This window comes from Myotis yumanensis, unplaced genomic scaffold, assembly GCF_028538775.1.
Source record: "Myotis yumanensis isolate MYYU_CA2020_CCGP unplaced genomic scaffold, mMyoYum1.0.hap1 SCAF_8, whole genome shotgun sequence".
Lineage (NCBI taxonomy): Eukaryota > Metazoa > Chordata > Mammalia > Chiroptera > Vespertilionidae > Myotis > Myotis yumanensis.
The window spans coordinates 27,742,596-27,755,569 of NW_027223759.1; the positions used below are offsets into that span (position 1 = coordinate 27,742,596).

At 37.6% G+C, this 12,974-nt stretch overlaps 1 protein-coding gene across 3 annotated transcripts in view; it reads left to right on the forward strand.

The window, feature by feature from the left end:
* The window catches only part of COL4A3 (collagen type IV alpha 3 chain), a 120,652-nt gene that overhangs the window by 62,990 nt on the left and 44,688 nt on the right, over positions 1 to 12,974 (forward strand). For all 3 annotated transcript variants that reach the window (XM_070422270.1, XM_070422269.1, XM_070422271.1), the window contains exons 9-20: positions 2,526 to 2,603; positions 3,227 to 3,289; positions 3,415 to 3,450; positions 4,468 to 4,509; positions 4,735 to 4,812; positions 6,453 to 6,515; positions 6,913 to 6,972; positions 8,162 to 8,206; positions 8,476 to 8,529; positions 9,427 to 9,468; positions 11,403 to 11,487; positions 12,609 to 12,644. In XM_070422270.1, coding sequence (XP_070278371.1) covers positions 2,526 to 2,603; positions 3,227 to 3,289; positions 3,415 to 3,450; positions 4,468 to 4,509; positions 4,735 to 4,812; positions 6,453 to 6,515; positions 6,913 to 6,972; positions 8,162 to 8,206; positions 8,476 to 8,529; positions 9,427 to 9,468; positions 11,403 to 11,487; positions 12,609 to 12,644 — 682 coding nt within the window. The remainder of the gene's footprint in view (positions 1 to 2,525; positions 2,604 to 3,226; positions 3,290 to 3,414; positions 3,451 to 4,467; positions 4,510 to 4,734; positions 4,813 to 6,452; positions 6,516 to 6,912; positions 6,973 to 8,161; positions 8,207 to 8,475; positions 8,530 to 9,426; positions 9,469 to 11,402; positions 11,488 to 12,608; positions 12,645 to 12,974) is intronic.

Sequence of the window (12,974 nt, forward strand, 5' to 3'; positions counted from 1 at the left end):
CAGTGGAATAGAATAGAGAGTCCAGAAATTAGCCCGAACCAATATGCTCAATTAATATTTGACAAAGGAGGCAAGAACATACAATGGAGCCAAGATAGTCTCTTCAATAAATGGTGTTGGGAAAATTGGACAGATATATGCAAGAAAATGAAACTAGACCACCAACTTACACCATACACAAAAATAAACTCAAAATGGATAAAGGACTTAAATGTACGACAGGAAACCATAAAAATTCTAGAAGAATCCAAAGGCACCAAAATCTCAGACATATGCCAAAGCAATTTCTTCACTGATACAGCTCCTAGGGAAGTTGAAACTAAAGAGAAAATGAACAAATGGGACTACATCAAAATAAAAAGCTTCTGCACAGCAAAAGAAACCATCAACAAAACAACAAGAAAACCCACCTCGTGGGAAAACATATTTGCCAACGTCATATCTGATAAGGGCCTAATCTCCAAAATTTATAGGGAACTCATACAACTTAACAAAAAGAAGATAAACAATCCAATCAAAAAATGGGTAAAGGATCTAAATAGACACCTTTCAAAAGAGGACATTCAGAAAGCCAAGAGACATATGAAAACATGCTCAAAGTCACTAATCATCCGAGAGATGCAAATCAAAACAACAATGAGGTACCATCTCACACCTGTCAGAATGGCCACCATCAACAAATCAACAAACGACAAGTGCTGGAGAGGATGTGGAGAAAAAGGAACACTTGTGCACTGCTGGTGGGAATGCAGACTGGTGCAGCCACTATGGAAGACAGTATGGAGTTTCCTCAAAAAGCTGGAAATGGAACTCCCATTTGACCCTGTGATCCCACTTCTAGGAATATATCCCAAGAAACCAGAAACACCAATCAGAAAGGATATGTGCACCCATATGTTCATAGCAGCACAATTCACCATACCTAAGATCTAGAAACAGCCTAAGTGCCCATCAGTAGATGAATGGATTAGAAAACTGTGGTACATCTACACGATGGAATACTATGCTGCTGTAAAAAAGAAGGAACTCTTACCATTTGCAACAGCATGGATGGAACTGGAGAGCATTATGCTAAGTGAAATAAGCCAGTCAATGAAGGAAAAATACCACATGATCTCACTCATTCATGGATAATAAAGACCATTACAACTTTTGAACAATAATAGATACAGAGGCAGAGCTGCCTCAAACTGATTGTCAAACTGCAGTGGGAAGGCCAGAGAGGGTTGGGGGGCAGAAGGGAGGGGAGTAAGAGATCAACCGAAGGACTTTTATGCATGCATATAAGCATAACTAATGGACATAAGACACTGGGGGGTAAGGGAAGCCAGGGGATTGTCAAGGGTGGGGGGTGGGGGAAGGACACATATGTAATACCCTTTGTAATACTTATTATAATATTTTTTTTAAAAGAATAAAAAAAACTGTTCAAATTTTAAAAATAAAATAAAAATAAAAATAAATAATGAGATATAAAATTAAAAATGAGATTGCATCATTAATCCAGAATCCATAATACTTGAGATATCATATTTATTTCTATTGAACAACTTCTTCTATCTCTCGTCATAAGTATACAAGTTTCATATCATCCTTTAAGGAAATAGATCTGGGAGAAAAGAGCTGGCCTCGAGGCCAGGACCCACATTCCACATCCAGAATTGCCACCAATTCTGGTATCTTGGGAAACCCATTATCATCCTTGTGTCTTCTTTCCTTCCTTGCACAGTAAATTTTTAATTTTAGAAACTATGAAAATGCTGTGACTTCTTCAAGATGAGATAACTAAGTCATTTCTCTAAGTATATACCCTGGTATCAATGAAAGAACATTCAACCCTATAGAAAAGTTTTGTAAGAGTTTGAGCCAAATTTTTGAGAACATGCCCAGAGCAAGCTCTCAAAGGATTGAAAAAATGCTGCAAAGAAGGCAGTTTTGCAGTTTCTTTTATGAATTTAGAATAAAGGGAGGAGACATAAGGAAGGTACATGAAACCCACTGGTGGTAGATTAAGGGAGTGGGAAAAAGCAAAACAAGGGAATCCCTAAAATTGGACACAAAACAAAATAGAGAAACTTCTTTCACATGGGTGGGTATAGGAGAGTTAACATCTACAGCACAAGGAGATGGTATTGGGCAACAGGATGATAATGAGGGGTTTTGATCTCACACTCTAGTGTCATCAATTGTGCCTTCGGGGGTCTAGAAAAGAAAATTACTCTGACATTTCAAAGGTATATCATCTTAGATGCATAAGAACAGGGACAGGGCTCACTTAAGGTAAAAACTGACCTTTGCTAAGAAAGCTATAGGCCTGGGAGGTGACCTGCCCAGTTCAGAATTTGTGAACAGATCATCCTGTGTGGTTACTTTTGGTCATTGAGCCTATAGGGTTGATTACATAGCCCCTTTTTCATTCACACTGGAAAGCACTTTTATCCTTGAAGTAGCATGACCCTGAATAAGCATGCAAAGGGGTTTTAAAGATATAACATTGATAATGTTCAATGAACTTCATTTTCAAGGGTGCTCCTGCTGAAGGAGAAGATATAGAATATGATGGAAAAGGGGATCCCGGGCTGCCAGGAGCTCCAGGATTCCAGGTACAAGCACTTCAGAGAGCAGTCCTACCCTCCTCGGTGCCCCCTCTCTGTTTTCTACTGTGTGTATGTGTGTGTCCTTCTCTCTCTCTCTCTCTCTCTCTCTCTCTCTCTCTCTCTCTCTCTCTCTTCTCCTCTCCCTTTTCCCCTATATTTCTTTCTCATTCTCCTAAGAACATTTTTAATATACATATTTCTTCTATTTACATATGCACCTCATTTCATTCTAAAACATTCACCTTATAAGACACTACATGAAGCTGATGTAAAAAGAAGATTTGTACATGTCTTTTCATCTTTTCTTAAGTCTCAGTGACCCAAGATTTCTTACGTCTAAGGTGGAATCTCCAAGGAAGAGTTAGGTTCCACGTACTCCGTATTTGTTAAAACTCAAGGCTAGACTTGTATCGCACACCGAACGCAATTTAAAACTGTAATGTTAAGTAATAGCTCTATCATAAAATTTGCATGATAGTAGATAACTGGTTTTTACTTAAACTGCAGCCATAAATGGAAGGTGTCATGCTTCTCAGGTCTTATTAAAATATTCTAATTCACTTAACTAATGGGCATTGTCCGTAGGTGAGAAGTACATTTACTCTTCTTGTTTGTCTCTTAATTTGAAGGGTTTACCGGGCCTCCCGGGTTTTCCTGGACCTGTGGGCCCCCCTGGCCCTCCGGGATTCTTTGTGAGTACTAAGTTGTCATTGCTGTAGACGCTATGAACTAATGAAAAAGTTGTAGCTAAAACATTTAAACAGTTTTCTGACTTGGTGCATTTCCCCTTGTAATTATAATTTGTGGATTTTTTTAGGGCTTGCCAGGAACCATGGGGTCTCCAGGACTTAAGGTAAATCACAGTTCATAGGTCATATCAGCCATAACATCCTACCCAATGAGAAAGCCAAACCTTGTCTGATTCCACACATGGGTCAGTACAGCTATTATTAAAAAAAAAAAATCAATAAATAACAAATGTTGTTGAGGATGTGGACAGATGGATACCCTTGTGTACTGTTGGTGGGAATGCTAATTGGTGCAGGCATTATAGTATGGAGGTTCCTAAAAAATTAAAAATAGAGCTACCATGTGATTCAGCAATTCTAGTTCTAGGCATTTATCTAAAAAAAAATGAAAACACTAAATCAAAAAATATATGCACCCCATTGCAACATTATTTACAATAGCCAAGATATGGAAGCAACATAGGTGTCTATATATAGATAAGTGGATAAAGAAGAGCAGATAAATGGAATATTATTCATCGATAAAAAAGAATGAAATCTCTCCATTTGCAACAACATGGATGGACCTAGAGGATTTATGCTTTGTGAAATAAGCCAGACAGAGAAAGACAAATACTGTATGATTTCACTTATATGCAGAATCTAAAAAACAGAACAAATGAATAAATAACAAAAAAACAGAAATAGACTCACAGATACAGAGAACAAACTGAGCGTTGCTAGAGGGGTGGGATGAGGGTGGAAACAGTAAAGGGGAATATAAGGTACAAACTTCTTGTTATAAAATAATTATGATATGGGGATGTAATGTACAGAGTTAGTAATATCATAACAATTTTGTACGGTGACAGATGGTTCTAGATTTATTGTGGTGATTCCCTCGTAAGGTATATAAATGTAGAGTCATTATGTTGTACACCTGAAACATATAATATTATATATCAACTATAATTTTTAAAAAAAGAATACATTATTCCAAGATTAAATAAAATGACAATTGTGACCCTGCGGGGAAAAGTTAAAATATAAGTGTTCAGTTACAAATATTAGAACTTCAAAGGGTTTAGAAAATGTATTCGTATTCCTTTTTAAAAAATAATTTGGTTTTGTATTTCTTACAGGGTCACATGGGTGATAATGTGATTGGACAAAAAGGAGAGCGGGTAATTTAAATACTACAGTTTATTTGTGGGCAATATATTTGAAGTTCCATAGCAATTAGCTATACATTTTATTCAGTAAGTCACACTGAAATGAATGCATTTGTTGTGTCTCAAACTTTCATTTGCTGTTTTCTTACAAGAGCACTAATGGAGAAAAGTAGCTCTCTCAAACATAGTAAAGATAATGTCGTTTCCTTTTTAATTCTTGAGTATATTTATCTTTAGGGTGTGAAAGGATTGATAGGACCTCCTGGACCACCAGGAACTGTTATTGTGACACAGACTGGCCCAGATAACATAACGGTAACTCTTCAATTTTATTATTAGGGTTGTGCCTTTCCATTTCTCTTACCTTTTTTTTTTTTTTTAGTAAGTTCTGTCACCTAATCCCAGCTCAGCCCAGGCCCATCAGCCTTACTGAGCCTCAAGGTTTTATTTCTTCCCTATTTTATACTCATGAACCAGAAAATGTGAAATCTGAAGCAAGCAACTGCCAAGATTCTTGAAGGTAGAGCCTAGGGCCATTTTTGCTCACCCTTTACTCTCAGTCTTTCTCATTGTCACTAACACAGAGTGGGTATTTAGTGAGTATTTTTGAATAAATTATTACAAATTGGGTGTGCAGCTCTGAGCCAATTGGATGGGGAGAACCTAAAGATATGGATGGAGGGGTGTCATAATTATAAGGGACATTTTATCCTGCCATCATAATCCCAAGGATAATTTGGGCCCCATTCCTCTCCAAGGACACTATAGTCTTGTAATTGGACATTAACATTTGCTTTCAGAGTACAGAGCTGAATCCAATGTTCAGAAGTGCACCACAATATCATACACCAATCCTGACACTAGGTTGATCCTGGAATATTTGGGAAGGGGGATGGAGAAGCAAGGAGGTAGCTAACAATTTTCTAGTGGATTAACTAAGAAATAAGCATAACACACTCTTATCTTATAAACTTATAATTCATTGTGTTTTAATAATAGCTTGATTGAGATATAATTCGAATGCCATAAAATTCATCTTCTTTATTTAATTCATGGGTTTTAGTAATAATGAATTTTAACAGCTGTATTAGATATAAGTCAAGACCATAAAATGACTTATTTAGTATATAATTCAATGGCTTTAGTATATTCATAGAGTTTCGCAACTATTACCACATTAATTAGAACATTTGCATCACACCAAAGAGAAACCCCTTAGCCATCACTCTCCAATATAATTTTTAGTAATAGAAATTTTCAAAACAAAAGGTAAAACAAAACATAGTAAAATATAATACGAAAAAAAATAAATAATTCACTTCAAAGACTGGGTGTAGAAGGGGAATTGACCTAAAGGGAAAAAAACTAAATTTTCTAGAGGTAATTAACAAAAATAAAATTAATAAATTTTAAATTTTTATTGGCTGAAAATTGATAGGAAAAAATACCTTATCTGACAAAAATCTAAATCTGAAAGATATCACCCAGGGTGGAGGAAATGAGTTTGAAGGAAATGATGCCCTCAAGAGAAGACGCACATTGGAAAAAAAAATCAATAAAACATGATAAAAGCGAAAACAAACGTGATTAATAAATCAAATTCTTCTTGTAACATTTACTCAGAAAATAATTGATCGCAATTAAAAATCTTTTCAATATATTAAAAATGAAGGTAAAATACATTAGAAATGATGTGATTGTGCTTATAGAAAGCTGATTCAATATAGTTTGATTTTAAAAAAAAAGATACTTTATTTAAAAAATTAGTATATGACTTCAGTGGGTTCATAAGTATAAAATTCAAAATGTGAAAAATGATACTGTGTCATGTTAACAGGAAGTACATAGGTATTCTGTAAATCCAGTGTACTGAACAGATAGAGGACTTTTTCAAGTATAAGCAGTAAAATCTTGTTTGATCTGTTTGTAACGACCTTAAATTGTTTTTGTGGCAGGAACTCAAAGGGGAGAAGGGAGAAAAGGGCGCCATGGGCCAACCCGGACCTCCTGGACCCAGAGTAGGTCATTTAGAGTCATATTGTTCCTTTGAAACATAAACAAAAACCTTAGTGAACATTTTGATGTCTGACCTATCTTCAAATCTTAAGATTAGTTGAAGATCAATAGTATTTTACCACAGAGGTCATGAACATAGAAATTATTTTATGACCACTTCTAGCTGAAATCCTAGCACTGTTTCACCCATCTTAGAATTTATCTTCAGTATCTGGTTTTTTTAGCATCTGTTTTTTAATTAATTAATTAATACTCATAAATAAGACTTCCCTCTTAGATTACCCATCATTTCAATATTTTTAAATGTAGCAGAATAATCAGAAGGGGAAGGTGAATAAAAATCAATGTAAGTCAAAAATCAATAATTTGTAAAACTTGACATAACTCTCATTAATACAGGGACCACCAGGAGACTCTTATGGATCAGAAAAAGGTGCCCCTGGAGAACCTGGTTCACAGGTAAATTAGGAAATTCATTGTCATATGCCGCCTCCCTTGGGCAGCATTTAGGACTCTTTAGGTGGCAACTATAACATGGCCAACTCAAACTAGCTTAGATTTTTTTAAATGTTTGGGAAGTGAAATTTATTTGTTCAAGTATCTGAGACATTCAAGGCCTCCAGAGACTGAAACAATATGGGCGGGACTCTCTCCATTTCTCTTCTGCTCCTCTCTGTGTGTTTGCCTCATTTTCTGCCAAATGATCTTCCATGTAGGGAGCAATGAGGAGAATGAGCAAGATGTAGCAACAAACAACTTCAGGTTAATAGCATCCAAGGAGAAAGAGTGTGTCCATATATAAAATCCCACAGAATTACTCTGATTGGCTCCGCTTGGGTCATGTGTTTAATTCTGGAAAAGTGACCATGTCCAGGAATAAAAGATACCACGATTGGCCAGGCCAGTGGGGCAGGGTACTCCTGTGGCTGACAGCCCCATCAAAACCACACAGAGAGAGGACAGCTGCAAAGGGGGCTTCGGCACACTGTGATGAGAAGTGAGATACGGGGAAGACAGAGCAGCAGGGGCCCTCTCTCCCACCCAGCTCTATTTTGAAGATTTAAGCACATGTACGTATTGTTTTAAAACTCAAAAAGAATATACTGGGAAAAGTACTTTTTTCTAAGAAGAAATATTGAACCAGTATGATTTTTAATTCTATCATGGAGGGTAAATACCATAATAGTTCATCCAAGAGCCCTGTCTGTTTGGACATTGCAATGTACTTTTTATACATATATTTAAACACAGGCACATCTGGAATTCATGCAACTGGCAACATTTCAAATAAATAAATAAATTGACTGTGAAACCTTTCACTTTCTGGGTTTTCTTATCCACCTGTCAGCTCAGTGCTTGCTTGATTTTCCTTCCAAAGTTGGATGGACAGTATCAGTTTAAGCTCTGCTCTTAATTTCCTCTCTTTCTTCCTTATTTCCCATTCCCACTGGTCTCTGCCTTCCCTGCAAGAGGAGATGTTTGCGTGTTCTGTGATTAATATTTGTCCTTCTAATAACTAGGAGGGAAGCATCAGTCAAGCTTTCTTGCCTGAGGTTGAGAGGAGATGATTATCTCATTTAAGTTTTCCATGTTTATTAATATTATCCACATTTATTAGATTACATGTTTTTGTTTTGTTTGTTTTTAGGGGAAACCTGGAAAAGACGGGGCCCCTGGGTTCCCTGGCACTAAGGTAAAGGCATGGTTTACCTGCTGACATAGTGAAAATGTCAATCCTATTAGACAAAGAAGGATTTTTTTGAGAGTCACTTAGTAGTTATAAACTAACCAAAAGCATGTCGTTTTTAAAAAATTACATTTGAGAATCATAGTTTTACACTAAAAACAGAGAACAACTGAGCACATTTTCTTTTTCCAAAAAGGAGTTCAAACTGTTCTGCTTCCAACAGAAGGAATTGATCCCTGTGTCTTCTGACCCCCTTTCTTTGCTCTGTTCTTTAGGGAGCCAAAGGCAGCAGGGGCTTCCCTGGGTTGAGGGGTGAAGATGGCATTAAGGTAATCCCCTTCCTCATGTTCTGTCTTCAGGCTTTTTCAATTGGTTGGGTTTTGCCCACTGTTTCCCACCACACCCTGGAACTAGGTACAAGAAATTGCAATCATTGTTCTTTAAAATACCTTAGTATATTTAATAAGAAATGAGAGATGTAGCAACTTTACTTAAGCACTTGAAGGTCTGTCTAGTGGAAAAGATATTAAATTTATTCTGCGTAGTAGAATCTTAGGACCAGTGAGATTTCAGCTCCCCACAAGTAAGGAGCTGGAAAAGGCCTGGGATTGTAGAAAGTTTTGGGTCATTGGAGATCAAGCATAAGGATAAGTGGCTCCATGAGTCTCAGGCTGGGCCATTACACACTGAAAAGTCATCATCAATTAGCTGTGAAGTGTATTCCACATGGTTTCTTTCTGACAACATGTTGCAGACATATTCAAATAATTTTCATATGTAGGTATATGTGCAAATTCAAGGTTTATCTTCTAATAATACCACTTCCAGTAGAATTCTGAAATGCCCTCTTCAGTAGATAGGAAAGGGGGTTGGTTACCATTGGGATTCTGGGAACTGCATACAACCCAGGGCATGGTGATCCAGTTCCTCTAATCTGGGAGAGAACGGGAGAGTGGACAATGCATGTGGACACCCTTTGAAGGGAGTGTCATGAAAGAAACCTGGAGAACCACCAGAACAACCACCTCTTCAGAACCTTGCTGATGGGACTCTTGACCCAGAGACAGCCCTCCAGGAAAATAATCTAAAGTTTGTATATTACATAGAAATAACATTACTTTGAGCATTGATTTCTTGTTTACCTGTGCATTTTGCTTTTTAAGTCTTCCAAACGTGTAAATACTTTTGATGACTGTACCCATAATTGTAATTGTTTTTTGCCATAGGGGCGGAAAGGGGACATTGGCCCTCCAGGATTTCGTGGCCCAGTAAGTATCATTAAAGACAATGTCAATGTCATATTTGATCAAGGAAATTTTGAATCAGGGTCTCTCATAAATGGTTATGATAGAGATTATAGTATTTATTTTTTTATCAAACCAGGGCAAAACAATAGCTGTTGTCATTATTTGACAAAGGACAAATATTTCTACTTGGTCTTCAATATGCACTAGTAGTACCCATCCTGGCCTATGGGGACGAAGGATCAGATCTGGCCCAAGGGGATCCTGAATCCTGAATAGAGTAGGAGGACAGATGGCCACCCAGGGGTGAGGGAGCCAGCTCCACCCTCTCCAGCTAGTCATGACAAGTGCACCTTCAGGCAGCAGGAAAAGTTCAGGTTTCATGCAGGGTCAGCAAACACCAATCACCCAGCCCAAGCTCCATCTCAGCAGACCATCTCTTCCTTGCAGTGAGGACATGGATGTGATGGCTGTCAGCTTCTGGCTGCAGGGTGGCCTCATTCTATATTCTGTGATTCTGCAGCTTAAGGAGAGGAATAAAAGGGATCCAGGCTCTGAGTCCTGGTATCTCTTCCTCTCCTTCCTCAAAAGACAGTGGTCCTCACATGCGATGTGCTGAGCAGGGCCGCCATTTCTTCATTGAGTAGGTTTGACAGTACAGTGTATGGTACAAGAGTCATGGGGAGAGGAGCTGTCCTATTGCACATGCAGTTCTCAGACCCCTCAGACAAGTAATTTAATGTGGTAACTAGAGGAGGGTCCTGGAAACCTGCATCTTATACTACAAGCAAATGATTCAAATGTGAGTAGTCCCAAAGCACTTTTATGGAGTTGCCAGGAAGATGAAATGGGCTATTTTGTGAAAGCTCTTAGCCAACACTCTGCAGGCACACAGAGGTCATTGTGGATTTTACGAAGAAGATTATTACATTACTAGAGGCCTGATGCACGAAATTCATGCAAAGGCCTTGGCCCCGGCCCCTGCCCACTGCCACCGTGGCCAGGGCCTCTGCTGCCTCTGCCTTGGCCCCTGCCCGCTGTGGCTTTGTCCAGAAGGAAGGACGTCCAGAAGGATGTCCGGTCTAATTAGCATATTACACTTTTATTATTATAGATTATTATTGCTATTATTATGCATTCTTTTTTTGTTATTTTCTACTTGTTGCTTAACCACAAGGTTCTTGTTACCTCATCTTTCAATAAGTCAACAAAGAATTGCCCCATGTAAAATATGAAAAAAACAGAGTTTTTTAAAAACCTTTTACATTTTCATCTTCTCTTCAAGATAAATGGACTGAATTCTAAGTGAAATCTACTTTTCCAATTGCACTTTAGAGGAACTCTAAGTATTTTTAGCTCACTCTGTATTGTCTCATGCTCAACTCTATATAACTGCAGCATCTACTACTATCAGAGGAAATTGCTTAGGAAGTAGATGGTTAAAGAGACCAGAAGGAGGTCCATAGAATATGTTAGAAATAGTAGTACTTGTTGTAGGTCAATGGTGTCCTGAAAGTTAAAGAAACAGTAAATAGAGTACTGTTTGATGTGTAGATCTGAGAAAAAATGAATTCAGTGCATCAGGACAAGCATTTTCAAAAAGTGAAACAGAACAGAATAAATTTATCAGAGTTGATCATATTCATAAGGTAAATCACTATTTTGTGAAACTTTAATATCTGTGTACATAGTCACACATACATAGATATATCTGTCTGTATGGATATATATGTAAATATAAGTGAAATATATGATGCCATACCAGAAATATCAACTTTTATCTTTAAATTTATCCGTCCCATATACATGACTACCCTATTTCTGCTAACACATAAGCCTATGAATTGAAAAAAATGAGGAAAGTATCATTCTGGCTAAAAAGAAGAAATTGAAGTCATTGCATTTGGCAAATGTCCATAAATAGCTATTCTTTCTTCTTCATTTCTTTTTCCTTTAAGACAGAATATTATGATGCATACGTGGTAAAGGGAGATGAGGGAACTCCAGGTCCTCCAGGGCCCAAAGGAGCGCGTGGACCACAGGGTGAGAATAAATTCCTTCCTGAAGCATTTGCTGACCATTGTCATCTTTCAAGGTAACACAACATGTGCTTATAGACCTAGAATTTGCAGGGGAAGAAGGGAAATCTCCTCATTTTCATGGATGGTGGTATTTTTTTGGTGTCTCCTAATTTCTATACAAAACTTGAAAAATGTATGTGAAACCTTTGAATGAAAATACCAAAAAATTATTAAATTAACTTCATGCAGGAAATCATGAAGTTCAAGTCTGGCAAGCAGACACTAACATGGTCTGAGGGCAGGACCAGGGAGTATAAGAAATCTGTTATCTCAGTGGGATTACAGATGTGAAAATGGAGACCTGAATGGCTGGAATTTGAGCAAACCCACACCAACAGTGGCCAGGGGTGACTGAAGCCCTGGTTTCCAGATGCCTGGCACCATGAATTAAAGACACGCTTACTTATCTTCTACCCCCTTTGACGGATTGGAAAGGTCTCGGCCGTGAGCTCTCTCATCTCTGGCTGCACCTTAGAACCCCTGGGACTTCTTCACTGATGCCCATATCAGGGTCCCCCTGTGACTCTGATTTGTCAGGAGGAAGGCTCTGGACTTGAGCAGAATGTGAAAGATCCTCGGATTATTCTAACGTGCAGCAGGATTGAGAACACTAATCTAGGCAAATTATTGGCTTAAACAAGATTTTTCAAAGGAGATTTGTGCTTAAAGGAAAAATTCCCAGTGTATTTAAATAAATGGACAGATACATTTAGATATAGATTTTTTAAGGCAATTTTAGAGCTAGAAGCAGTCTGAGGTGGGACACCAGCTCAAACTACAGATCCTTAACAATTCCAGTTGTTTGCTTTTCTTGTATCTGAACCATCCCAGCAAAGTACACACAGAGCAGGCTCTTAGTGAGTTTCTGCTGAATTATTTGAAAAGGTTATCTGAGATTTGTTTCTTCTCTGCAGTTTGTCTAAATAAGTAAAGTTTTCTAATAAGTATCTATATGAGAATGGAGAAAAAGTATGGAAAATATTTATCCTTAATTATTATTATATTATAACTCAAGATTGCAAGAATGGGGCGACAGGGTATTTATTTCTTCATAAGCAATTTATTGCTGTTCTGTATTCATAGGTCCCAGTGGCCCTCCCGGAGATCCTGGAAGGCCTGGTATGTACATGTTTCTCAGGGTATCAACAGAAATGCTATTAAAAAGTAAAATGCACTGCTCTCTAGTAAGTTGGCATTATTTACGGAAGGCAAATCTTTCGTTAATTGGTATAAAAGTGTTTGCAAATTTTTACTTGTGAAAAGGAAGTGAAAAATTGCACAGCATTGTAGAAATTCTCTTTTTCACTTCCCAGTGGTTTTAACTAAGTATAAGACAGCAAACTAGGTATATGAGAAGAAGCCTTAAAACTCAGAGGAGGCACAGAGAGAAAAACTAGTTTGATGGTGATTAGCTTGGTTAAAAATCATAGTTTTCAAGTTGCATCAGAA